General features: G+C 37.6%; 4 protein-coding genes across 6 annotated transcripts; 2 read left to right on the top strand and 2 right to left on the bottom strand.

The window, feature by feature from the left end:
• On the top strand, positions 776-3,608 carry LOC109723351 (4-coumarate--CoA ligase-like 5). The gene is made up of 8 exons (XM_020251688.1): positions 776-1,441; positions 2,051-2,195; positions 2,344-2,489; positions 2,630-2,697; positions 2,803-2,905; positions 3,008-3,071; positions 3,163-3,182; positions 3,525-3,608. Exons 1-8 carry the CDS (start codon positions 776-778, stop codon positions 3,606-3,608), a joined length of 1,296 nt encoding a protein of 431 aa, XP_020107277.1.
• On the bottom strand, positions 3,138-14,136 carry LOC109722684 (urease). Its single transcript, XM_020250795.1, has 19 exons — positions 13,833-14,136; positions 13,503-13,636; positions 12,137-12,210; positions 11,700-11,745; positions 11,029-11,134; positions 10,514-10,656; positions 9,667-9,777; positions 8,466-8,623; positions 7,638-8,016; positions 7,438-7,546; positions 7,074-7,213; positions 6,672-6,809; positions 6,492-6,583; positions 5,696-5,825; positions 5,458-5,616; positions 5,096-5,266; positions 4,589-4,723; positions 4,264-4,335; positions 3,138-3,956 (listed from the first exon to the last, which is right to left on the bottom strand). Exons 2-19 carry the CDS (start codon positions 13,626-13,628, stop codon positions 3,735-3,737), a joined length of 2,511 nt encoding a protein of 836 aa, XP_020106384.1. The 5' UTR covers positions 13,629-13,636; positions 13,833-14,136; the 3' UTR covers positions 3,138-3,734.
• On the top strand, positions 15,882-20,544 carry LOC109723492 (probable aspartyl aminopeptidase). Its single transcript, XM_020251876.1, has 11 exons — positions 15,882-16,220; positions 16,357-16,492; positions 16,585-16,663; positions 16,836-17,038; positions 17,329-17,398; positions 18,260-18,355; positions 18,462-18,617; positions 18,830-19,006; positions 19,494-19,568; positions 19,721-19,861; positions 20,157-20,544. The coding sequence occupies exons 1-11, from the start codon at positions 16,142-16,144 to the stop codon at positions 20,376-20,378; spliced, it is 1,434 nt and encodes a 477-aa protein (XP_020107465.1). The 5' UTR covers positions 15,882-16,141; the 3' UTR covers positions 20,379-20,544.
• LOC109723614 (adenylate kinase 4-like) lies at positions 21,277-25,763 on the bottom strand. 3 transcript variants are annotated; one of them, XM_020252054.1, is made up of 6 exons: positions 25,424-25,763; positions 24,315-24,460; positions 24,094-24,213; positions 23,811-23,978; positions 23,228-23,317; positions 21,277-21,655 (listed from the first exon to the last, which is right to left on the bottom strand). In XM_020252054.1, exons 1-6 carry the CDS (start codon positions 25,734-25,736, stop codon positions 21,557-21,559), a joined length of 936 nt encoding a protein of 311 aa, XP_020107643.1. In that variant the 5' UTR covers positions 25,737-25,763; the 3' UTR covers positions 21,277-21,556. The 3 variants fall into 3 exon arrangements, with proteins under 3 accessions (XP_020107643.1, XP_020107644.1, XP_020107645.1); XM_020252055.1 differs by having other exon boundaries at positions 25,420-25,596; XM_020252056.1 differs by having other exon boundaries at positions 25,444-25,596.

Genomic DNA, 27,677 nt, shown 5'->3' with positions numbered 1-27,677 from the left:
AGACTAACATGGCTCCCGTACAATGAACAACCAACAATCTGGTCAATCTCAGCTAAAGAACTGAAACCGAAAAGTCTCGGACAAACTCGAGCTGTCTCTATGCGACGTATGAGCCAACCCATCGCGGGTGCTCACGGCGAGGCCTCAGTCCGAAACACGAAAGCGCAACCACAGCGAGTACGGTCAACCTGAACGAGAGGTGCCTGGTCAATCACACCTATCTCGGGCTATCAGCATTGCCCCGTCCTTGCCCACATAAGTGTCAGGGCCCCTGCCCATACGAATGTCAGGGCTAACCTAATCCAGTCTAACCTGTAAAGGATGTCAACCAATCACATCTCGTACTATCACATCACTAGCTATCGCCATCTCAAATGAAGTACGAAAAGATTGATGAGAACGAGGGAAGACATCTGAATCACCCACCTGGCTACAACAAACCCGCCATGGGTGACTCTTGATGAACAAAAATGTCATCAAGAGTGCGGGTCAACAATGGAGACAAAACGTCTCGGTGTCCGAGGCCGACGACGCGAAAGGTGCCTGGTCCTAGCTCCATTCCCGCAGCGCTCAATCTCGGGATGGGCAGCACGACTCGATCTCCACGAGGATGACGTCCATCTACAAAACAAAGCTCAAAGACATGTATCATCTGAATTGAGCGGTCACGCTCATCGAGACATAAAACCTAAACCTGATACATATACTTTGAGTCAAACAAATCAAAGACAAAAGAGATCGTCGAGAGATGATGACAAGCATCATCACAAACTAAATGTCCACGTCGACAGCGAAGCATGTGTCCCTTTTAAGGAAACATANACCCTCCGTCGCCTTCGCCACCTCCTCCACCGCCCACAAGCTACCGTCCGACCTCCCCACCATCCTCCTCGACTCCCCCCGATTCCGATCCTTCTTGCAAATCTCCGAATCCGATCCCACGGTGGAGGACGTTGAGATCCGCCAATCGGACTCCGCGGCGATCCTCTACTCCTCGGGGACGACGGGGCGGGTGAAGGGCGTTTTGCTCACCCACCGCAACCTGATATCGGTGACGGCGCTGCTGATCGGCCCACCGTTATCGCCGCCGCCGCCTCCGGCAACATCAGCGGGGGCGACAACGACTACGCTGCTGACGGTGCCGCTCTTCCACGTCTACGGGTTCATGCTCTGCCTGAAGTCCGTGGCGGCGGGGGAGACGGCGGCGATACAGACGGAGAGGTTCGATGCTAAGCGGACGCTGGCGATAGTCGAGAGGTTCCGGATCACGCATCTCGCATTGGCGCCGCCGGCTGTGCTGGCGCTGGTGAGGATCCGAGAGGCCGAGGATGCGGCAGAGGATGTGAGCTCGCTGCAGGCGGCTTTCTGTGGCGGCGCGCCGATTGGCACGGATCTGATCCGGCGGTTCTCGTCCGTGTTTCCTAATGTCAGACTGATCCCGGTTAGCTCTCTGACCGATTAGTTTGATCTCCACCATTTTTTTTAGTTGAGCATTTTATAGTACAGCCACCTCATTACTAAACTAGGCCTTTAATAACAATAAAATCAAACTAAATTATAAGAAGAGGATTAGTTTCAGGAGCTTCTTACTTACAAATTGAAGCTAAATTTGTTCAATCATGATTTGGGATTAGTATAACTAGCTCATAGTTTTTGTTAAAAGCTAAAATCTTGATGAATGTCTAGTACTTTTCTAACAACTGTTTGTTAAATTTTAACATCTGAACTGAACAGTAAGAACTTAGTTTCGGCCAACAACATTGAGACCTGAGAGACCGACCGTCCCTAGAGTAAGTGGCAAAGGGCTTGATGGTTGATACCCGATACCCAAATTCGAATCCTAGTTGATTCACATTTTCAACTAAGTTTATTTTTAAATGAAATAAACGAAGTGGATAGCGTGCTACTTATCTTTCAAAAAAAAAGAAAAACATTGAGACTTGAGAGAGTGAGAGGCGGAGAGATTCGGCAGAATTATGAACAGAGCTTTCGTTATACAAGGTTTTTAACTCCAAAGTCGTGAGATTACAAAATTTTGATGCTTATGAAGGGATATGGCTTGACCGAATCGTCGGGTAGCGCTTTCAATTCGTATGATCCGGGCTCGAGTAAATATATGCGATCTGTCGGGCGTCTCGTCTGGAGCTTTGAAGCAAAGATTGTAGATCCTGTCACTGGCCTTGCTCTGCCTCCAGGTGTGCAAGGGGAACTATGGATCCGATCGCCGACAGTAATGCAGGGTAGGTGATTCCACACCGCCTTCTTTCGAAGGAAATTTTACGTAATTGTGAAATAGTTCATGTAATCTAACTACATCTTTATTGCATACTATACTGTGTATAGGATACATTGGTGATGAGGAATCAACTTCTGCAATTTTGAATTCTGAAGGATGGTTGAGAACCGGAGACCTCTGTTACATCAACGACGAGGGATTCTTGTTTATCATCGATCGGTTGAAAGAGTTAATAAAGTACAAGGGATACCAGGTAATTACCGAGAAAATGAACTTCTCAATGGTGAGGGATTCTATGTAATTGATATTACATGAATTTAAAGAGAAATGATCTATGCTGCGCCACATTTCATGCTTAAGAAATTCTATGGTTTCTTATTTATTCTGATGTAGGTCCCCCCAGCTGAACTAGAGCAGTTACTTCAGACACATCCAGATATAATTGACGCTGCCGTGATTCCGTATATACAAAGATAAAGCGAATTTTTTGTGTTTGAAACATGTAAATATTGTAGTCGCAATAATTTCTCTCTTTTTGTTTTTTAGAAAATTGTTTCGTGTTGCAGATATCCAGATGAGGAAGCAGGTCAAGTACCTGTTGCATTTGTTGTTAGAAAGCCTCACAGCGTTTTAGGCGCGAGGGAGATCATGCAATTCATAGCTAAACAAGTATGTTTATCGAAAATTTATGCAGCTACTGATTTTTTTCACTCCAACTTCACCCCTGTGAATCAATCAAAACGTTCATAATATGATCTAATGACGGTGCAGGTTGCGCCGTACAAAAGGATTCGCCGTGTTCTTTTTGTGGATTCGATACCGAGGAATGCTTCAGGTAAGCTCTTGAGGAAGGATTTGGTGGAACTTGCATTGTCACGATTAAGCTCGAATTTGTAAATCATTTTGTAATTTGGCAACATTTATAGTCGAACCATTCACATTTGCTGTGAGTGGCTCTTAAAAATGTCATATCCATGGATCCAAACAATGCCATGTCCGTATAACTCCGGACATATTTTGCAGTTTGTCTCTGCAAATAAAGTTGAATGGAAGGAAGTAATTTATGTGACACAGTCGTTTCCTGCTCCGATTGTTTGTTCGCTCCCATTTACATGTAATAAAACAATAAACATTACCTGATTATTATCATTAGTTTTCAAGGAACTGTTCAATGTGCAAAACCTCTTATTTGCGCACTCTTTCAGTTTCCAAATTCAACATCACCCTGCTCTTTTAGCAGAAACATTATGAGCATCAAACTGATACTCTTTCCACATTGATTACCCAGAATAGCTTAAGAGAATCGCAACTGTTTCTGAGTAACTCTCCATTCTTTATGAGCAAAACACAGAGGAAGCACATCTCTGCGTGATAATAATTGAGTGTTGCTCCCAAACGCAATCGATTACTTTCCATTTATGGCAGACTCACCGATTTGCTATGAACTGAAGTTCTGTTGACGGATGAGGGCGGGTAGCTTCAGCATGGCCTCCGCATCCTAGAAGAGGAAGTAATTTCGAGATAACGGAAGGGAAGACGCTGGCTCACATTTCAGAACCTCACCGTCGGCCGTAACAGTATAGGACTCGGGATCGACATCTATCTCGGGAAGTGAGTCATTGAGCTTCATGTCAAGCTTTGTGAGTCTGCGAACATTACCCACAGCTTCCACCCTCTTTTTGAGCCCGTAGTCATTCGCAATACCTGCCTCTTTTGCAGCCTGCAATAGAATCAGTAAGGTTAAAAAAAGATAATTCTCAGCCATGCTTTGGTTACTCCGCCATGTAAGTTGGAGGGAAATCTTTGAATTTCAGAGGAAAGAGAAAATATTGAGAAAGTTTTGGGCTTCCCTGCAGTGAACTTCAAAAGCTTAATATCAGGAGTACTTTTTCAAAAAAATGAGGCTTTCATTGGAAAATAAGTAAAGAAGGGGAATAGAGTTTTCTTATTTGTCCTGTGCAGGAACTTACACAACAACATATCTAAATATGACCCACATATACCAATTTGAAGGAATTCGAACTTGCCTTGCTAACGAAAGCAATGGAGTGGGAGCTCGCAGCCTTTCCAAATGCACCAAACATTGGCCTCATAATCACCTGCGCTAACAGTCACAAACTGCTATATAAAAATCAAGAACATGCAGATTGGAAAATTAAAAGCTAAAATTGCATTGATATTTTATTTTTTGTTCATGTATCTCTATTGAAATTACATAAAAGACTATCCTAAATCCCGGCAGTCGAACGGCAAGTTAAGCTAGTAGTACTAATGATATTAAACACATCACTGCAACTTAAATAGAAATATTATTGCTACAAAAGTAATGCACAGATGAGATTGAAAATATACTGGTTCTGGCGTTGGAATGCTGGCATTTGGATCACCCATATTGGCCCATGTAATCACACCACCTTTGATCACCATTTCTGGTTTTGCACCAAAAAAAGGAGGTTTCCATATGACAAGATCAGCAAATTTTCCAACCTGTCAAAGAAAATGTTCCTTAGTAATTTGTTCCTTTAAAATTCAGCTTCAACGTTGCAGTAATCACGAAGAGAATAAAAGAGCCAATAAAAGAATCCAAACAGAGAAATTACTATTATTATTTTAGTACATCATTCAGCAAATATAGGTTTTTTTTTGTGTAAGACTACAAAATTTATTTGGCTCATTGCAACTATATCCTGTTAGTGCTCAAGACCAGTCTTTTTACAGAATAAGATGATAAGCTAGCCCATTTTTAGCTGCCCCACGGATCAAATATCTAACACACCAAAGCCCACCTCTGTAGGTCTGTAGGATAGTTTTAACAATGCCCTAAAATCTTAGCAACAATAATTTAAAGAGGAAACATACCTCAATAGAACCAATGTAGTTTGCAAAACCATTAGCTATGGCTGGATTAATGGTATATTTTGCTATATATCTCTTGATTCGAAAATTGTCATTGTCAGCCTCACCGGGTTCAATTGATCTACCTCTCTGCGTCTTCATCTTATGAGCAGTTTGCCACGTCCGGGTAATCACCTGATGATAATAGGGCGTCAACAAATGCACTGGGGAATAAAAACTTAATCACCATTTGATCTTTCGCCAATTTGCAGTTAATCTACTTTATATATCACTGCAGCCTATATATTCACCTAGTTTACTCATTTTATCAAATGATTTCTTAAAAAACCCCTACATATAACAGACTAGAAGTGAAATTAACTGACCTCTCCAATGCGCCCCATTGCTTGTGAATCAGATGATATGATACTGATTGCCCCCATATCATGCAAGATGTCTTCAGCAGCTATTGTTTCTGCACGGATTCTAGACTCAGCAAATGCAACATCTTCCGGAATGTCCTTATCAAGATGATGACAAACCAACTACAGTGAATCCAACCAATTATTAGAACACAGTTCCCAGAAGTTTATTAAGAAAAACATAAAAAAAGTTGTTCTTTACCAGCATGTCGAGGTGCTCATCCACAGTATTTGAAGTAAAAGGTCGGGTAGGATTTGTTGATGACGGCAAGACATTTTTCACGCCGCATACTTTGATGATATCTGGAGCATGACCACCACCTGCACCTTCGCTGTTCACGATATAATCAGGATAAATTACAACTTCAAAATTTAGCTTGACTTTTCTAGAAGTAACTCTTCTCCAACTTAATTGGTATGATGGAGACATTGTTGTTCCGCCTTGCTCTTGGTATGCTGTGGTATACATACTGTGTTGCCATAGTGTTTGCATTCTGCAATCTGCGTGGCCCATGCCATGGCATGGCCTAAGGTTCCAAAAGTAGAACATAAAGGGGGTGGCCTTTCATCAAGTACAGTGTTGCCGGCACCCTTTAGTCATGCAGAATGAAAAGGCCAACAAGTACATAAAATTGATTTGTGATACATCAAAAAGACAGATATTTGGGCCTTCAAACAGCATGAGATTAAGTCAACCAATAGTTTCATACATTTTTTTTCTTCGAAACTAATTTCATACATTAGTAGGTGAATGATATATATATTTTTTTTTGGAGAGAGGAAGAGAGAGGTAGCATGCTACCCTTTCGTCCATTTTCTAGAAATGAATTTAGCTGGAAATATAATTACCTATGGAAACTAAGGTAGTAAAGGAAGTAGGCATAAAGTGCAATTACCTATGGAAATAAGTAAATAAAGCCAAAATGTAAGGCAATGTGCCCCATATTCAAGTCTCCTGCTGACAAAAACAATAAGCACTTTAACCAAAAACTGCTTACCTATGATAAGTGTGTATTGTCCTATCTTTAAATGCTGCAATCGTATGTTCCACACATCCTGATTCATTTAAGGTGTCGGTGTGAATATTGACCTGCTCAAATTTAGTTAGCATCGAGAACTAAGATCCACTGCATTGGTCTTTACCAAAAGTTAGAAGTGTGACGGAACAGGACAATTACTTGGATATCAAAAATGTCTGCAACGGATAAACAATTGTCTATTGCAGCAGGGGTACTTCCCCAGTCTTCATGTAGCTTCAAACCCATTGCCCCTGCCTTAATGATCTCAACTAATCCCTCCGGTTTTGCACTGTTACCCTGCATGATCCATCATGAATCAAAAGATATGGCAACATTATGTTTGCTTAAAGAATTCCAATTTGAAGTATCCTTTTTGCTTAAAGATATCAGTCCTTTTTGTTCATTCAGTTCTATATTGATTAATATTATGCATGAACACAAGGTTCATCATACCAACAAATAAAATCCTTTACAACACTTTAAATTACAAACATTACATGAATTAATCATGCCTAAAATATAGGATTCGCATTATTATTGCAAATCAAAATCATGCAATACCTTTCCTGTGAAGCCCATATTGATCGGCAAATCATCAGTTGATTGTAGCATTAACTGCATTTGAATTGGTGCAGGAGTACAAGTTGTGGCACGAGTTCCATCTGCTGGGCCTGTGCCACCCCCAACCAATGTTGTGATACCTAATTATAGTAGTCTCTCATGTTAAAGCTCTCATAGACTCATTCTACTCACATAAATGAGAAATAACCTAAACTTCTTGCTTAAGTAGAAACGAATGAATTATGACTTTGATATACATAAACATGGACAGAGATTGGGAGGAGAAAGAATTTTAATGATGATGGTTATGTTGGCAATCCCACTTATGTTCAGTTACCATTTTCAGCAAGTAAAGAAGCCTTACCACTTGAGATCGCCTCTTCTGCCAACTGAGGGCATATAAAGTGGACATGACAATCTATGCCACCAGCAGTTACAATCATGCCCTCCCCAGCAATAACTTCTGTATTGGCCTACAATTAAATTTTTATCATTAGTCTATCAGCTAAAAAACACAACCTGTTACTACAAGCAGTAAGAATCGCCCAAAGAAAAAGAGATTACCCCCACAAACATATTTTCATGTACACCATTCATACTATCAGGGTTCCCCGCTTTCCCTATTGCAACAACAAAACCTCCTTTAATACCAATATCTGCCTTATAAATTCCAGTATAGTCAATGATAACAGCATTGGTAATAACTGTATCTAAGCAGGCTAAGCATGGATAGCCTGTAGCCTGTCCCATTCCATCACGTAGAACTTTTCCACCTCCAAATACACATTCATCGCCATGAACTGCAAAGTCCTTTTCAATTTCTGCATATAAATCTGTGTCACCAAGCCGTACTTTATCGCCAGTAGTAGGGCCATACATGTTCACATATGCCTCACGCGAAATTGTGCAGTTAAAACTAGAATTATTTCCAATAACACCTTCACTGCAAGGAAAGTTGAGTTTACATTAGAATTTAAGTAATACATAGCCTCCTAGACAAATAAGTACATAGTCCCTGAACTCTTCTTAAGTTACCAAGTAAGTCACCATTTACCAACTAAATCCCAATTCAAAATAGTTCCATTTTCAACTAAACCTTATAAGAATATATCATCAATTTTGCTGATGAAGAATATCAAAAGCAAACAAACATATTCAGTTATTAAGATGACTAAACAAAGTTATGCCAAATATAGCATTATTTGGCTGAAGGATAACCCTAGTTACTACATAAGCCATTAATAAAATAAATAGAGTAAGCGAACTGGTAGTTCATAAAAGTAGAGAAACTAAGTAATTAACTTGTCTATAGTGTCGAGTAACCAATGTGCTAAATTTCAGTTGGTTTACATGCCAAACTGCCAATAATCAATGCACATGAGAGATCCAAACCTGGCATCTGGCTGCTCTTCGTTACCAAAATTATTGGTGATAACATTTTTCATCACCTTGTCATGTTGAGAAACATGGCCATCTCCAAGGTTGTTTCCACCTCTAATAACATTCCTACCTCCAATACTTACGAGGGTTACAAATTTGGCATCCCCTGGCTGGAAAAGACAAATTTTAAGTTAATATGAGATTGTCTGATTCAATGCGAGATAGAATCTACTTTTATGGTGTTAAGAACAAACTTAGGTTAAGGTGCTCCAACTACATCATGGTGCTTGTGGGTGTTAAATTTCCACATCCTCAAATTTGCAGAAAGCGCAAAGAATCGACATTCTATTATAGTGAAATATTTGGAGTTTGGAAAAATAGAAGATAGATGAAAACTTATGAGCCAGACTTTTATGCAATTTAATAACTAAGATGAAAATAAGATGAAATTATTCTTCAAAAATTTTCCTCAGAAATACAACCTTTTCTTCTCAAGAGAAGTATACAATATGTGACAAATTCTGCTAGTTATTGGCAGAAAGAAGATGTATGTGCTAAAAAGTTCTCTTCTGATCGCTTACATCAGTTCTAAAGCATTAAAGACAGATAAAAATCCTGAGCATTTTTACAAGAAGAAATATTTCGAAATAAATCTGAATATCATCATGTGCTAAAAAAGAATGTATCAGAACTGATTTTTATTAGGTTATCTTGCTAATGAAGGAGAAAATTAAGCTGTAACCAATTCTTTTTCTCTGGACCACCAGTAATTTAGATAACAAGTTTTACAGTATAGTACATGCATCATTCCAACGGGAAAGACATAAACCAACAAGGTACACTAGTCTAGAAAAACAAGCACTCTCCTGAATGATAAACTAGCCGAGAAGACAAAAAAAAAAAAAGAAAATTAGAAATTCATGGAATCACTAATCAATTACGCAAAATCTTTAAGGGGACATGCCTAATCAAGTCAAAGCACATTACACTATACGTTTACATGACATAAATAAATAATGCTGATAAAGTGACAATGCCAAATAATGGAGAGAAACAGTTACCGCACACTTTGCCATGTTCTTTGAGCTGTCAAAGTTTGCCATGTAGAATGCAACACTTAACAGAGCCACAATAGGAAAATGAGTTTTTACTGTGTGTGTGTGTGTGTGTGTGTGTGTGTGTGTTTGCGTGTGTATATACCAATGACAATCACCTCAAACCGAGTAGCTGTTCCAGCTGGTATGTTTAATCTCATGCCGTAGGACCTTCGTCTATCAAAAATCAAGTAGGGATTCGCCTCTATAAAGTGATAATGACTCCCAATCTACAAAGTGAACAATAGACGCAGAATTCTCTCATGATAGAATAGATGAAAATAACAAATATAGGGAAAAAGAACATTTCTCAAAAATGATAGAAGGATCAAATTAATGTCAAATAGAAATACCAACGTAAATCTCATACTGCGCTAGTGTCAGCAACAAATCAGACTCGATGTAAATTATATTAATGCTTGAACACAAAGAAATATTTATGATTATCAAGGTAACACTGTGTGATACTGATGATAGTGAAACATTCTGAAACAAATGGAAGACAAGATTAGTTTTAAGAAAGGACTTAAAAGATTCCATTTATCTGTATCTATCTAACAGGAAGAAACAGTTATATCAAAAACTTAAATTATCAAAAAGAAACAGTTATATCAAAAACTCAAATACCAAAAACAGTTTTGCAATGATTAGATCAAAGGACACTGGTAGAGACATAGAAGGTGAGGCAGTAACTTCTGCCAGAATTTACTTTAACTATTAGTTAATTTGAGAACTCTCAAATGCATTGTTTCCCATTGTGAGAAGTACCCAAGAAATGATTTTGATGTAGACAATAACAACTATAAATATAGCATCAGAAAGAAATATATAATATATGTACAGCCTTCACTAAATGGAGTCAGGTTGTAGCTAACACATGATAGAACTTCTTGAAATCAAGTTTATTAAAATGGAAAGGAGATACATAACTAGACCAATACAAGAAAACAGGCAAAGACGATTCACCTGAATAGGCCTATCCGCCTTGTTAACAACTTTCAGTACCACTGCCCCACGTCCCACATTAAGAGTAATATTTCCAGATTCGAAAATGACTTCACCAGGAAAGCAATCATCTTCATCCCCGGAAAATTTTTCGAGTGAAGGAACTGCAGAAATAATAAGGCCACTTAATGAAAAGAACAATGATCGGTTAAATTTGCAGTATAAAAAGCTGTCTAACTTCATCATTCCCTCTTTTTCCCAGAAAAGAGGCACCTTTTCAGAGCATTGGTTAAATAGTGTTTAACAGGTACTGCTAGTTATAAGATCTGTGCACAACTAGAAAACATAAGCCCAGGTGCATTAGCAAAGGCAAGAGACTCATTTAGTATGCTTATGTGTAAGTCTTCACATGGAGATTCAACTAAAATCTATGACTATGGTTTACAGATATGAAGACAATTTTTTTAACAAAGAGGGAAAAAAAGGGGAAAACAAAAAAGGGATTGTGATGCATTATGCTAATCAGCATTCTCCACCTGGAAGAAAAGAACCATGCAGTGCAAGTTCCAAATTTCCATCATCACCCGCAATAGGATCATGGATGGTGATTAATTTTGTGCCATCCAAGAAGGTTCCTTCGACCTAAAAATGAAGATGTTAACAATTGAGAAAGCATGTGCAGGTAATAGAACCAAAAGTAAACACATCATCCCATTTAAGTATTCAGTGGAGCTCTCATTATTAAACTAGCATACTATCAAGTCAACTGCATTCAAGAAAACATTAAGTTCAGAACAAAGAAAAACTACTCTACCTATGTAAACACTTCATCCTGCACTCATATTGTTATATTATGTCTTGTTGAACTGTAAAATTAAAAAGTTTCATATCATCTGGCGGTGCCAAAAGAATTTCAGGAGGGCTCAAGGAAGCTAGTTTTCTGGGCTACTTGCAATGTGTGAGAATCATGATTTTGTTTTATGTAAACAGATATAGCAAGAAAAAGTTTACATGCGTGGCATACTTGCCATGAGGGACCTTCTATCAGCCGTATAAGTTGCCAATCAGATTTTCCTATTAGCTTAAAACTGTACAGGTCGAAGAAAACAAGGACATAGGATATGTGTAAATCCTAAGTCTTTTATTTACTGATTGATTAGAAAAGACAGTAAGGTTGCGTAGGGCAACATTTTGCAAGATAAATTACCTGAACAGTATCCAAAATGTTTGGTACAGCTGGAAGAACTTGACGCCTGATAAAAAGGAAAAAATTTAAATGCTAAGAACAAAGTGTATCAGCAGAAAATAGTATTACCTCCAAATTCCAGAATGAATAGTCAGTAAAAAGTAAACAAACATAAAAACAAGTCAATCTGAGCACTAGTAAGCACAAAAAAATTTCGCAGATTGTTATTCTTTTCAATATGCACTTTCTATGCAACATTGGCAACAAAAGACAAAAGCTAGTGGCATCTTCTTGTTGTTTTTTGTTTTTTTTAAGGAAGATGCTATTCAGCATCTAGGCAGGGAGCACCACAAGCTAACCAAGAATGATAAAAATGGAGAATTCCAATTACTGCTAATTCATCCAAAACAACAGCACTAGTACCAAAGAAGACAAATTTCTCACTAAAAATAGCACACCTGCCTAAAAGTTGTTTTCCTATGTCCATCAAGTCTGTAACACTTTTGTCTCCATCTCGAACAAACTCCAGAATCTGCGAATCAAGAAAAGAGAAGAAAGCATTTTTTCAGAGTACTGAAATGTAATAAAATGAGCAGAAAGGCAGGGCACCACATCAAAAAGGTGAAGCCCTAAAAGCCAAAGCTCCAAAAAATAATTTGAAACTTCTGGTTCAAGCCGAATAGCGAAGGTAGTCAAGCTACAAAGAGGATTATAACTAAAAGCTTCTTCGAATGTATCTACTCAAACAACACTTCTGTAGTAGCTCCAGTCAGCGCCAAGAGGCCCTAACTAAAACATCTTTCACAATACACAATACTTACTAGATTATATGAAGCAACCGTTATTCTCCAAAAGCTTAAGCTGCCAAACAACAATATTTTTAATATTTATATTCAATACTCCTCCCCCCTCCTGAGTTCAAGACATTTTGATATTCTGAAGACGTAAACTTGAATTAAATGGGAAAAAATTAATTATACTAGAAGCCTAACGGGACTTTAATACCATATAAAATTATATAAGCATCTTTATTTTCTGAAACTTATGCTGCCAAAGAACGGTACTTTTAATATATAAATATATATATAGAGAGAGAGAGAGAGAACTAGGCCAGTATACTATCGGTAGCACGGAGGCCTCTGTGCTATCAAGTTGTTTTCAATGATGCGGCTTCCAAATCGACGATCGACTCCATTAGACTTGAGCTACACTATTAAAAATATTTGGAAACTAAATTTCATAACTTTTTCGACATCATTTGATTAGTGATCAAAAGGTCTCAAAATTGACAATTTTAATGGTCGATGTGATGCGTTTGTGAATTTATCGGTGTAAAACAATCCAAATCTAATAAAAGTTTTATAAAAAATTCTATTTACTATTTAGAGTAAGATCAGTATTTCTGATCTTAAATTCAAGTCTTTTATCATCATTTTTTATGAGATTTTTATTTTCATCCGTTTATTTTTAGACTATTCGTTTGATAGGTAAATAATGCCAAAAAATTATGAAATTTAGTTTCTAAATACTTTCAATAGTATAAATCAAGTCCAACGGAGCTGATCATCGATTTAAAAGCTACATAATTGAAAACAACTTGGTAGCACGGAGACCTCCGTACGATAGTATACCAGCCGCTCTCTCTCTCTCTCTCTCTCTCTCTCTCTCTCTCTCTCTCTCTCTCTCTATATATATATATATATATATTCAACATAGATCTCAACATTTTCAAAACTTTAGCACCCAATTAATCATGCATATCAACAACTATCAATGAAAAATTTAGCATCTAAATCCAACTGTAGGAAATAGAATAAAAGATACCTGAGTTGCTATAAGAGCCACAGCCTCAGTGTAGTTGAGTCGGAGGCCGCGGGCGAGGCGCTTCTGCGCGAGAAATCCGGCATTGTGCAGCCCCAACTTCTCGACCTCTCTCGGCACCAACTTCATCCCTCAAACTGACATCTCAAAAATCATCTCATCTCAAAATTTATCAGTAAATAATCCAAAAATCTAAAAAAAAAAAAAAATCCTTCTTATTCTAGAAACAGCCTTCTAGTAGATATTGTTGCGAAAATTGAAAAAAAAAAAAAATGGTTCAGCGAATTTGGAACGCGAGAATAGTAATATCAACAAATCGATCCGTAACTCAACCTGAATTGGAACTCGACAGTCGACAACGCTTCACTTCCGGTTCGAAGGTCTTCGCCGGAGCCAGAAACAGAGATTTTCCGAAGTCGCTGACTTTCCGATACGCGGGAGGTTGATACGGCGAAGGTGGGATGACGCGAGCCTTGCGTAAGCGTCACCCACGTGGCAAGTTCTCGTACGCTGTTTTGTGCGGCAGTACCTTTCGACGGCGAATCTCCATTTTGCCGCGATTCTCTCATCCCCGCCGTTGATTTGTCTCCGCTTGATGATTGGCGCTCTGGCGTGAAACCTAGGGCGCAGTGAGTCGGCTAGAGATGCAGAGAAGCGAGCTTTTGGCGGAGTCTCTTTTGTCTACCGCTCCATTTTCTGACGGATCGGAATGGACTTGGGACGGATTATCTTTTAACCCATTATTAGGCACTTACCAACCCATTCGGATCCAGTCTAGGCGGGAGCTCCGTCAACCCAGATCCATTAGCATCGTCAAGTCCGGGAGCTGAGTTTGGTAAGGCAAAAGTGTCCGCGGCCCTCAAGGCTCGTGGTCACCTGGTTGATGGACCTCATGGGCCGTACACCTTCTAGTCATTGGGCCTCAGGTCCTATGGCCTGGCCGGCCGTAGGAGACAGTTAGCCTCAAGGCCCGTAGACTGCCCCCGTCTGGTCCAGGAAGTCCACGAGCCTCTCGGCCACCGACAATAACGGACCAGGAGCCTAACGGGCCGATCGGTCCACAGGCCTTATTTCCACTCTCTATGCGGCATATCTATAGGCCTTGGGGTCCATGGGCGAAGAGGTCAGTCCTATGGACCAGAAAGCCCACGCTCCCGGCCCGTGTTACTGCAGGGTGTTTTTTTTTATTATTATTTTTTATTGGAGCCACATGGCGGCATCCTATTGGTAGAGAATTTGGTCGCAAACAAAACCAAAAGGTTTTGTGTTTTTTTTTTTTTTGCTCCCGTCGAAATTTTTTTTTATAAACAGTCCTATAAAATTTGTATTTATAAGATTCGTCCTATCCTTGCCATACAAGCACTACTTGAGCGTGACCGATGGTTCAGAATTTAAGTTGAATATAATGAATCATTCATTATATTTGGACACGGTGAATTAATCGTGTTTCACGGTGAATGATTTATCGTATTCAACTTGATCAGTCACGCTCCAGTGATGCTCATGCTGTACTTATGTGAAAAAATAAGGGAAAACTTTAAAAACCCTCCATATGGTTTTACACTTTTTCATTTTAGTACCATGTGATTTAAAGTGTATCAAGTTAGTACCCTGTGGCTTCTCACTTATCGCTTTAGTACCCTGTGGTTTAAAGTGTATCAAGTTAGTACTCGGTGATTTTGCACTTTATCACTTTAGTATCCTGTGGTTTCACATTTTATCACTTTAGTACCTTATGGTTTAAAAAACCACAGGGTACTAACTTGATACAAAATTAAAACCACAGGGTACTAAAGTAATAAAGTGCAAAACCACAGGGTTCTAACTTGATACACTTTAAACTATAGGGTACTAACTTTATCACTTTAGTATCCTGTGGTTTAAAAAACACAGAGTACTAACTTGATACAAAATTAAAACCACAGGGTACTAAAGTGATAAAGTGCAAAACCACAGGGTACTAACTTGATACACTTTAAACCACAAGGTACTAAAGTGATAAAGTGACTTTATTACTTTAGTACCCTATGGTTTAAAAAACCACAGGGTACTGACTTGATACAAAATTAAAACCACAGAGTACTAAAGTAATAAAGTGCAAAACTATAGGATACTAACTTGAAACACTTTAAACCACATGGTACTAAAGTGATAAAGTGAGAAACCACAGGGTACTAACTTGATATATTTTAAACCACATGCTACTAAAATGAAAAAAATTGAAACCACAAGAAAAACTTTTGAAGTTTTTTCAAAAAATAAAGGCAATCTTGTAAATATAAATTTTGTAGGCTGATTTATGAGAAATAAATATCTGAGGATGCTAAAAGTGAAAGATAAAAAGAGCAAAACAAAAATGTGTGTTTAGGCAGTTGCACAGCACGTGAGATCAGGTGCACATCTCTGTCAATCAATCGAAACGAGGAACCCGATTACAGAGCAAAAAATTCCCCTGCATCAGACACAGAACTCATTTACAATTTTTCCTCCGAATCCAATTCTCCGCTGCTGTTATTATCCAGAGTAGTAGGCTAGCCTAGCAGTAGAGAGGGAAACGAGCAAAGCGGTCGGCCCTTGCAATCAAACGTTTCTGGGAGCAGCAGTGCCTCCGCCGCCGCCGCCGCCGCCGACCACGCAAGCAAATGTCGGCGACCGTCGATCCCGTCGCCGTCGACCTCGTCGACTTCCTCAACGCCTCGCCCACCGCCTTCCACGCCGTCGGTAACCTAAACTAAACACCCCCTTCCTCAAATCCCCTAAACCAAATATTCCTCCGTTTTCTTTTCCCTACAATCTACACATGATCTTTTAATCTGCGTTGTTGTTGTTGTTGTTGTTGTTGTTGTTGTTGTTGTAGAGGAGGCGAAAAGGCGTTTGGAGAAAGCGGGATTCAAGCAGGTGTCTGAGAGGGAGGATTGGAAGCTCGAAATCGGAGGCAAGTACTTCTTCACCAGGAACCATTCGACCATCATCGCATTCGCCGTTGGGAAGAAGTGAGCTGATCTCATACTCCTCTCTATCCCTGTAAAAAGATGATTTTTTTTCTTTTCTTTTCTAATGTTACTGGGGTATGATGGATGTGTAGATACGTTGCCGGAAATGGATTCCACATCGTCGGAGCGCACACCGATAGCCCGTGCCTCAAAGTCAAACCTATCTCCAAGGTATAATTAATTTGATGCTGCTCTGACATTGGCAATTCAGAAAGTAGACTTGTGTGTTCTTGAAACCATTGGATGATCTTCTATTCAGTTTTAAGGCTTGGACATAGTTTCGCAGCTTTGCTTGTAGGGATTTGGAGAAAAAAAAAGTGTTTTTGATGTAGTTTCTCTTTAGGTTTCGAAAGGAGGATATCTTGAGGTCGGTGTTCAGACTTATGGCGGCGGGCTGTGGCACACCTGGTTCGATCGCGACTTGACTCTGGCTGGGAGGGTGATCATTAGAGAAAAGAAGGGAGGTGAAATCTCCTACTCACATAAGCTTGTGAGGATTCAGGAGCCTATTTTGCGGATTCCCACCTTGGCTATTCACTTGGATAGGTTGGTTAGTTTGCATTAGCTAGCTATTTCGGGTTTAGATTATGTGATTTTCCATTTTTCGCGGTATCTAATTGCTTACACAGGTATTATTAGCATTCTAGCACTCTCATGTGCGATTAATACACTTTCCAACGTTGCAGTATTTTTCTAAAGGTTGGATAAAAGATAGGAAAGCTTTGGATAAAGAATTAAAGGGAAGAAAGAAGATTATCTGTTATGATGGAATTTTTTCTTTTTTTTTTAATGGACGTTAATTAGTTCTTACAGACCTGTCATTATGTCATTTGTAGGAGCGTTAATGAAGGATTCAAGTTTAATACCCACAGTCAACTTGTCCCTGTGCTGGCAACAGCCATTAAGGTAATTTATCTGTGTTCGTGTTTTAGTTTCTCGGCACATCCTTGTGCTGTTATATGCCTCTTTTTTTTTGCCGAAAATGCTTGCCTAAAGGAGTTCATGTCACCACAATTTTCCATTGTCTTTTTTTTAACTTGACAGCATATATACTAGTTATGTAATCTATAAACTTTATTGCTGGTTGTGATGGGAAACCACGCTAGTTATATAACTTGTTGGAATGCACTTGTGATTTACGTGCTATATGGCCCTGCATTTTGATATTGCAAATTAATGCCTATTTTTGTTGAGCTTTACATTAAATGAAAAGCTATTAAGTTACCCATGATTTTCTGAGTTGCTTATTTTATGGATGAATTAAAGATTCGTTAGCTAATGGAACCAAGCTTAGATATCACTTGGACAACAAGTAACATATAGTGGATTTTCTTGGCTGATTAAAGCATGATATTGATGGTGTACTGCTTTGAATCATAACGAAAGTTATGCTTTATGAATTCATCATATTAATCAGTTTCTGTATTTTACTTTATCCCAAGACTCCACTGTTGTTGAACGTGCCCTCTGGTGAAGTTAGTTGTTTTCTTTTCTGAGGATGCTAATTATAATCCTAGAAGAAAACAGGACTGCCACTGCTTATTCTATTTTGTGACTTTTTACTCTTTCTGCCTTTTCGAGGTGTCCTGTGACGGCTGTCTGAAATATTTCTATTTTAAGTGGCCCTCAAGTTCCTGGAATCTATTATAATTATCTTTTGTGGTGCATAAATTAGGAAAAAGAATAAGTAGGCTTGTATTACAATATATTGTGTGATTGTATTTTCGTTTACAAAGCAATTACTCATTTTCTTGACCAATGGTGTAGGGCGAAATGCAGAAATTAGTAGGAGAGAACTGTACCGCTGAATCAAATGCGAAGCAGCATGTAGATGAAAAAAAACATCACTCCCTTTTATTGCAGGTTTTTTTTTTTTAGCTTTGAACTTCATTTTTGTTAGGCCTATTTGCCTGATCTATGTTACATTACATTCAAATATTTTGTCGATATTAATTTCCATCTGCAATAGTTGATTGCCAATGAGGCTTCCTGCGAACCTGATGCAATATGTGATTTTGAGCTGCAACTTTGTGACACTCAACCAAGCATTATAGGAGGCGCTGCGAAGGAATTTATATTCTCTGGAAGGGTTGACAACCTCTGCATGTCCTTTTGCTCTCTTAAGGTCTGTCCATTTTCACTATGTTGCACTCTTTATATATACAGTAGGAAAAGCCGGATGAAACTGTAGGACCTTTTGTCTGTGTCTTGTGTGTGGGGGGGTGAATTGCCTCCGTTAATTACTTTGTCTGTGAGTTTCTTCGCTACATCATTCCTTAAAAATGGTGAGTGTTGCAATCTTTTTTTCTCTTAGCCTCATCTACCAGTCTTTTTCAGGCTCTAATAGATTCAACGTCTCCGGAAAGTTCTCTTGATGAGGAATCTGGTGTAAGAATGGTCGCATTATTTGATCATGAGGAGGTTGGATCTGACTCAGCTCAGGGAGCTGGTTCCCCTGCCATGTTGGATGCTCTGTCGAGAATAACACAATTTTTCAGCTCTTCAGATTCTAAGGTTCCCTTTGTTCTTCGTACATTGTGTATTGTTTCCTCTCACCATTATTTATTCTCTATTTAGTGTCAGATCGTCCTAATATATCCTTTTGGGCTAATTCTTGAATACCTTCATGCTGCACTTATTCACTGTTTCAAAAGATTCATCCACTAAGATGATGTAGTTCTGTTTTTTATCTGACAATCTACTAACAAACAACTAACTAAATTATCCACAAAAAGCAAATAGCCTTGCAGATTCTCTTTCTCAACAATAAAGCAAATTCAAGAATTTGTTACATTCGAATTTTACATTTGTTTGGGCATATTTATTGATGTATACTTGGCTGCATTGATTTGTGAGCTTTTCTCTTAAAAATGTGACTACTGTTAGATATAATCATATCTTTCTCCTTTGAAATTCTGAAAAGATAGTCACTACGTTCTTAAAAGTACTTTTGGCTTCGCTTTGCTAGATAATAGTAAGACCTGACCCAATTGCTTTTCAGTTGCTAGAAAAGGCAATACAGAAAAGCTTCGTGGTATCTGCAGACATGGCCCATGCTTTACACCCGAATTATATGGTATGGTTCACTTCTTTGTATGTGAAATTAATGGCATATAGGATTTGAACATTAAATGTTCTTCTCACTATTCAGAATTATCTGTCTCAAATGCTCCCAGGTTGCGCTATTAATGTGCTCTTCCATTTGTTTTGATTTGCTCGTCTTTGTAGGATAAACATGAGGAGAACCATCAACCTAAACTTCACGGAGGTCTTGTTATCAAACATAATGCAAATCAGCGTTATGCGACAAATGCTGTCACTTCATTTATCTTTCGGGAGATTGCAGAGAGGCACCAACTACCTATTCAGGTTAACTTACAAACCAAAGCTCAGGATCATGTTTTTAGCTACAATATTTGATTTCTTTTTTTCTTTTTTTTCTTTTTTTTTTTTTTTTGCAACTTCTGATACATTCCATGCTTCTCAACTCCCTAACTTAGTGTTCTAAGCATGGGTTGCTTTTTAGCTACAATTTCCTTGATAAAGAACTTCAACAGCCTTTCAATCCCTGATGTTTTCCAATTCAAGGTGAAATATGAAGGCATATAAAGATTATGCAATGATGCATTTCTTTTACAATGTGTGCGCTCTCTCTCTCTTGCAGGATTTTGTTGTTCGGAACGATATGCCTTGCGGTTCGACCATTGGCCCCATACTCGCTAGCGGCGTCGGCATCCGGACGGTCGATGTCGGAGCGCCGCAGTTGTCCATGCATAGCATAAGGGAAATGTGTGCGGTCGATGATGTGAGGCATTCGTATGAGCATTTCAAGGCATATTTCGACGAATATACGGAGCTGGATGCCAAAATCAAGGTTGATTTTTAGGGTTTTTTACGTTATATTGTGTTGTGTTACCCATCATCTTATGACAGTAAACCTACAGGGTTGTCATAAATGAAGCTAAATTGGAAAGGCTTGTTAAAGCAGACATAATTTATGTCGTGAGATTTATATTATGCTCTTAATAATTTTATCGTGACTCGTTAGTTAACTGCATGTTGGTCAGTTTGGATGTGCCCTCCCACAAGTATCTTGAGCTGTATCGCACTTGCATCACATCAGTAATAGCAAGTTAGTTACATCTTTTTTTTTAAAAAAATAAAAGTATAATAAAAATATTTTTTATAATTATGATGCGACAGATTAATTTAAAAAAATTTATTTGATTAGTTGAGAATGCGATGTCATCAATATAATTGATGTATTCTAGAATTTTTCCTTAGAGAAAAGTGGGCAGTTTTTTTTTTTCTTTTTAGGGGGGTTGAAAATTAACTTTGGTGAGGGTAAAAGTATTGATTTTACCGACAGGTAACATAATAATGATAGTGAAATTTCTTTAAAGAGCCGGAATTATTATATGTAATACATAAGTTTATAATAAATAAATTTATAAAGATAAATAATACGTTCAAATGTTAAAATTAAAATATTTGACTGACTCGGATCAAGCAAAAATTGAAGTACTAGGTAGCAAAAAATAAATCAATAAATAAATATTTGAATAGCTAAATTTAAATGGCCTACAATTTAAGTAAGTTTTATGCAATTTTACCCCTAGGAAACCTCTCGCACCCAACAAAAAGCAACCAGTACAGGGATAGAACTTCACGAACACAGATTGGTCTCTTTGACGCCAGTTGTGTCACGAATATATCATTTCAAAACTCAGTTGAATGCCCTGCAAGAAAACTGGTAAAAAGTTTGATAGTAAAACTAGAGAAGCTAAACCTTGCCAAATGTAGCAATTCATTGCAGTGTCACAGGTTTCAGAACAGAGTGCATGTTTGACAGGAAACAAAAACTTTATTTGACGCTAGATTCGGTAGAAAAGCTCTCATAGTCAGCAAAGCCGATCAAAAAAGGTTTAAAGTGATTTAGGGGGAAAAAAAAAAAATCTATGGGGTATAAACCCTAGCAAATAGTTTTATCAAATTTGACAACAGATGAACCCAAGTGGGGTTTTTGATAGATCATGGTCATAGTCAACAATGGTTAACTGCATCTCAGGAAAGAGCCTTCTCAACTTCGGTGGTGACTTCTTTGGGGGGTTTCTCAGCAGGAAGCTGCACCACTAATCCCTTCTTAGAGTAGTAGTCAATGACCTGCAATATGGAAATAATACGAAACAATTCAAATTTCCGAACTATAGAAAACAGCATTTATTGCAAGTAATTGAAGGAACCAGGAAAGCTCTAATATACCAATCTAAGAAGAAAGATTATAGATAAAACAAAAGGATACACAATCAGGCAATATATGAAAATTCAGCAGATGTGGGCAAAGTCGAGCTGAATTAAATTCTTTTAACCAAAGTTTTCTGGCCAAGAGTGAACCCAATTAATATCCCCAAAAATAGTGGTAATGCAAAAGTTGTCGCAACTGGCAACAGCTTCCATTGAAACCTGACCATGCGACAAAAGGGGCAGCAAAGTATTATGTAATAAGAGAATCATTTTGTAATGAAAAGATTCAAAGTGAGAGGATACAAAAGACAGAAGAAAAGGAAATAAGAAAGAAGTTAAACAGAAAAAGAGGAGGTAGAATGATGTAACAGAGTCTTTGAAAAAGAAGAAAGAGGTAGGAGGGCAAGATTCAACACTCTCATGTATCAAAGAAGCAAGGTATATTATCGTCCCCACATTTTCATCTATCAATCAGTTCATCAGTGAACAAAAGAAGAGGTACCCATTGAGCATGTTAATGGTATATATGCCATCCGAAGAATTTACAGTAAAACTATACTCTCAGACTTTAATGCAGATATGTGTGATCACCTAAAATTAAAGTGCATATAACTCATATGATATGTGGTACCATCAAAATGCAACTCAATTGTAACATGGCATGAAGAATTATTTAAATAGTAAAGAGAAAAAGGACCATCAAAATAATGAAAATATAGATAAAAACTAAAAATGAAAGAAAACTGAACTTTCTAATTACATGCTGTTGGGTGGTAGGTAAACGCGTGTGTAATCCTGACTTGACACTTCATGGTTGGATATAGCCTGACCGGACTGACTACTACAGCAAAACTAAGCATATTCTTTCAGCAGTGTGGGAACGCTGATCAGATATTATGAGACTACTCTCTTGGTTCGTCATTTGTTGGCCTATTTACCAATTTTCATACAAGGCCTTGCAAGAATTCCCCGCTTGGAAGTGCTTTCCATAACCATACCTTTTCCAAAGTTGTAAGCATCTTTATTTTTCTTTTTTTTCTCTTTTATTTTTCTTCTTTTTTCCTTTTCTGTATTTTTTTATTTTAAGGTTTTGTTTTCCCTTGACAGCTGCAAGCAGTCGTCAGCTATTACATATCAATTTGATACCCATGCACCTATTAAATTCTGGATGGAAATAGAAAATGCGATCAAAGAGAATTTGCAGAAGGATTCCATTTAACATGATATTACTAACAGAAACAGGAAATCCATCAAATGTATTCAGTAGATTGCCTACTATAGTTATTGTTGCTAGACTTGTGTAACCAATATTATAAATCATCTATATATAATTCACATACAAGTAAAAAGTCCTACTCATACATAACCAACGTAAAGAGGAGGCTTGTTAAATAGAAAAATTTCACTAATTTCTTGTTAACAGTTAAAAATTGTTAAAAGGGCCTAGTACAACACTTCACTAGTCAAGAAGGAACGAAAGAGATGACGTACAGGTTCAGTTTGCCTGTGGAAAGCTTCAAGCCTTGACTTGAGGACTTCAGCTGTGTCATCTTTTCTTTGAATCAATGGCTCTCCAGAGACCTTGAAACAAAAAGAAAAGAGAAAAAAAAAGAAGAAGAGAGTAATATAAGCACATGAGAGAATAAGTTCCACAACTAAAGTAACGCCTGAGTTTAAGTCACACACAGTTTTCGAAACACTCAAGATATGTATACAGCTAATAAACCATGCAAGAAGAAATTTGTCACGTAACAGCACGAAAGATGTTTAGGCAAAATAACCCCTGATGCACTTACAAAAGTAGCATGAAAGAGAAAGGACTCGTCTACTCAGCCACCACTTCTTTACTTTGAGATATGAGAAACATTCTACCAAGCCCGTTGCTTTATAAAACAGTGAATAATAGCTAAGCTTAGAAACAGAAAGTTCAAGTATTGCAAGGTGAAGAGCACGCAATATGAAGTGATAGATCAAATGGTAAGATACTATTCACACCAATTGAAATAATATGTGTATTGTATAGAGTAAATATCATGATTAATTTAATGAATAAGCTGCTTGTTCTTCCACTTACATCGTCAATTCCTGAAACCTTTGGAGGTGCAAACTTGGAATGGTAGGTCCTTCCGCTAGGGGGATGAATCCAGCGGCCAGTAATTCTTTCTTCCAATATAGCATCGTCGATTGCAAAGTTGAGAACCTTGTCAATTTTGCTGCCCTGCTTGGCCAACATCTCGTCAAGCTGCATCCACCAGTTGATTCAGTAGTGATCAAAATAAACCTTTCACACAAAATTAGAAAATTAATTCCAAAGCCAACAGGTCTATTTTACTCATCAAAGAGTACACGCATCTGACCTTTTGTGCTTGAACAACAGTCCGAGGAAATCCATCAAGAATGAAACCCTTTTGACAGGACGGCTTTTTCATTGCTTCATCAATAATTCCAACAACCAAATCATCAGAGACAAGCTCTCCCTAAAAAAGCAAGAACAGAATTTTCAATAAGCAAATGCGAAAAAGTGTTTGAACCTTTTCTCTTCCCTTTCCCTTTTGTCAAATAAGCTCCAGTATAGTACCTTGTCCATAGCCTCTTTCACTTTAATTCCAAGAGGGGTCTTAGCAGCAACAGCAGCTCTCAACATATCACCAGTGGCCAAATGGCACAAGCAGTATTCGTCCTTAATAATAGGCGATTGAGTTCCTTTTCCAGATCCCGGCGGACCTGCAAAATAAAGCGAGTTAAAATTAAAAAAAAAGGGCTTAAGTGAACAGGAGGCTTGAAAAAGGTTCTCTCTTGCATTTCAGAAAAATGCAAGAGAGAAATATGCCATAAGCCATAATAAATTGTTCCATCCCACACAAAACAAAGTTACAAATGATAATATATTTCCGCACCAAACATTAAAGTATAAATATTCATCTATGGTTCTATGTGTTGTTTTACGTCGAAAGTAGTGTCAGAATGCGAAAAGCAGATTTATTGATGAAACAAGCTAAATGACTTACAAAGAAAATCCATAAGACAGAATTTTCGACAGCAAACATGAAAAGCAAAAGAAGGAATACCGCATCGGAGAAATACGACCAACAACTATAATGATTTGCATATGGGCAACCAGATGGGCGAATATCTACCATCATCGAAGTTACATCGACTATAAACAAACTTCAATCACATCGCCGTTGGTGTTAATTATGCAGTTAAAAAAGGCTGAATTTTTATGATTCATACCAACACTATAGAGTTATTTTGCCTTATATACGACAACAACTATCCACCTCTATTTACATTCCTAATATGTGATAATTTAACATGATCATAAGAGTAGTTAAAACCAACAGATAATCGACTTGAAACAACATAAAGTTACACAAAAATGTCCATGAACGCAACAAACTATCTAATATAACATCAACAACGACTAAATTGTTTTCGCAAATGAACAGGAAATTTCCCAAACACGAGATAAACAACATACCAAAACCGAATCCCTCTTAGATCCTAAGCTACACGGCCCTAATCTCAATCGGAGCACTTCAAGCACCAATCGAAAGCATAAATCGCATATAGAAACCAGAAAACAGCATCAAAAGGGGTCAATGTCGGATCTAAAACTAGGGTTTTGGCGAGAAACCAAAACCAAAAAAAAAAAGGAGAGCTCGATCGATGGATCGATGGACCTACGGGTGAAGTGATTAGGGTACCGATGAGGATGAGGCGCTTGTCGGGCTTGGAGGCGCACTTCATGCGGCGGAGCAGCTCCGTCATCAGATCCGGCGTCGGCACGTCCTCGAGATTCGCCATTTTCCTCCTCTCTCTCTCTCTCTCTCTCTCTCTCTCTCTCTACACACACCTTGGCTAGAAAAAAATAGAAAGGAAAATGGGTGTAGGTGAGGTGACAGAGAGAGAGAGAGAGAGAGAGAGAGAGAGAGACGGGCTCGCTTAGGATTTCTCGTACGGCTTTCGCCCGTTGCCGCCCCGAGGACCAGTAGAGCATTTAATTATTAGGTTTTTGAAGGGCTCCTTTGATATTTACGACCGAGCATTTTATTTTTGGAGTTAAGTACGAACGTACCATATTAAAAAATAGATTTTATTTTTATTTTTTTGAATAAAATTATAAAAAATAGGAAATTTTCAAATACCACCTGTATGGTTTCGTACTTTCTCATTTTAGTACCTTATGGTTAATTTAAAATGCATCAATTTAGTACCATGTGATTTTATTTTTTTTATTATATATTCAAAATTAAAACTAAAGAGTATTAAAAGAAATATTCGATAAATTTAGATGGAGTATCTAAAGTTTTTTTTGTATATAATTTAACAAAATATTAATGGAGGAGTTGAAGAAAAGAGAAAAATAAAACCATATTATACAAATTTGATATACTTTAAACTACATGATACGAAAATAAGAACGTACGAAACCACATGGGTGGTATTTAAAGTTTATCCTAAAAAATATAATATAACTGAATTAATAAATAAAATATTTCTTATCTTTTTTTTTTTTTTACTGAGGCGGTGTTTGGTTGCCTTTAAAAACACTCTGAAAATTTTTTTTTCTTTGAAAAGTGATTTTCCCTGGTTTGGTTGCTAGTAAAAGAAGTTGCCGGAAAAAATTTTTTTACGGATTCTGCGTAAAAAACCTAGTTTCGTTTTCCGCCCACCGCGGGCGGAAAACGAAAACTTGATCCCAAAAGTCGGGGCTCACAGCGTTGAAAAAAATGCGGTCCACGAGAGAGTCTGATTCTCGTGGACCGTGTGCTCACCTACTCTTTCTCTCTCTTTCTCTCTCTCATATGCTTTTAAAAGTACTAAGTTATTGGTGCTTGTAAGTTTTTGACCGTTGGATTAAAGGATGTGCGGTTAGGATGATGTGGGCCCTCTAGGGTTGAGTGGGTGGTTGGTTGAATAGTATAATCTATCGGAGGAAAATGATCAAAGGCGTAGATCTAATGGTAGAAAATTGACAAGTACCAAATGCTTGGTACTTTTACAAGCACCATAGCTGGACTCTATATATATATATATATATATATATATGAGGAGTGCGTCTACTATACTTTCGAAAGTACCGAGACCTCCGTGCTTATAAGTTGTTTTCGATGATAGGACATCCGATTTGACGATTTGCTCTATTAGGTATAATCTACCCTATTAGAACTATCTAGAAACCAAATTTTATAATTTTTTGACATCATTTATTAAGCGATCAGAAGGTCCCAAAAATAATTATTTTAATGACCGATGCGGCACGTTTTTAAGTTCAATGGTGTAGAAGTATCCAAATTATATGAAAATTTAATAGAAAATTCTACTTAACGTCAATAGCGAGTGCAATACTTCCGATTTGAAATTTGAGTCCTTTATCATTGTTTTTTATGAGATTTTTATTTTCAGCCGTTTATTTTGAGGCTACTCGTTCACTAGGCAAACGAAGTCAAAAAATTATGAAATTTGGTTTCTATATAGTTCCAATAGCGTAGATCATGTCTAACGGAACCGGTCGCCGAATCGGACGTCCCATCATCAAAAACAACTTACAAGTACGGAGGCCTCGTACTTTCGAAAGCATAGGAGCCTAGCTCTATATATGAGATGGTAAAAATTAATTATACATATTTATAAATATATATATTTATTATATATATAATATTTTATTATAAATTTGTAATTATTTATTAATATCTCTAAATATATTATATATGATGTAATATGTTTATTGTAATTTTAAATATATTTAATCTGTATATAAAAATTATAATAATATATAAAATATATTAATTATTATATATTAATAATATATAATAAAAAATATTAAATAGTTTTTTATCTATTTTTTTTTCTTCCAACCAAACAATCGTCATGAAAAACTATTTTTTTTTTTCAACAAACCAAACACTAACGACATAAAACCATTTTTCCAACGAAA

The sequence above is a fragment of the Ananas comosus genome, linkage group 17, assembly GCF_001540865.1.
Source record: "Ananas comosus cultivar F153 linkage group 17, ASM154086v1, whole genome shotgun sequence".
In the NCBI taxonomy this organism is placed as follows: Eukaryota; Viridiplantae; Streptophyta; class Magnoliopsida; order Poales; family Bromeliaceae; genus Ananas; species Ananas comosus.
This window is presented reverse-complemented; position numbering and strand designations above follow the sequence as displayed.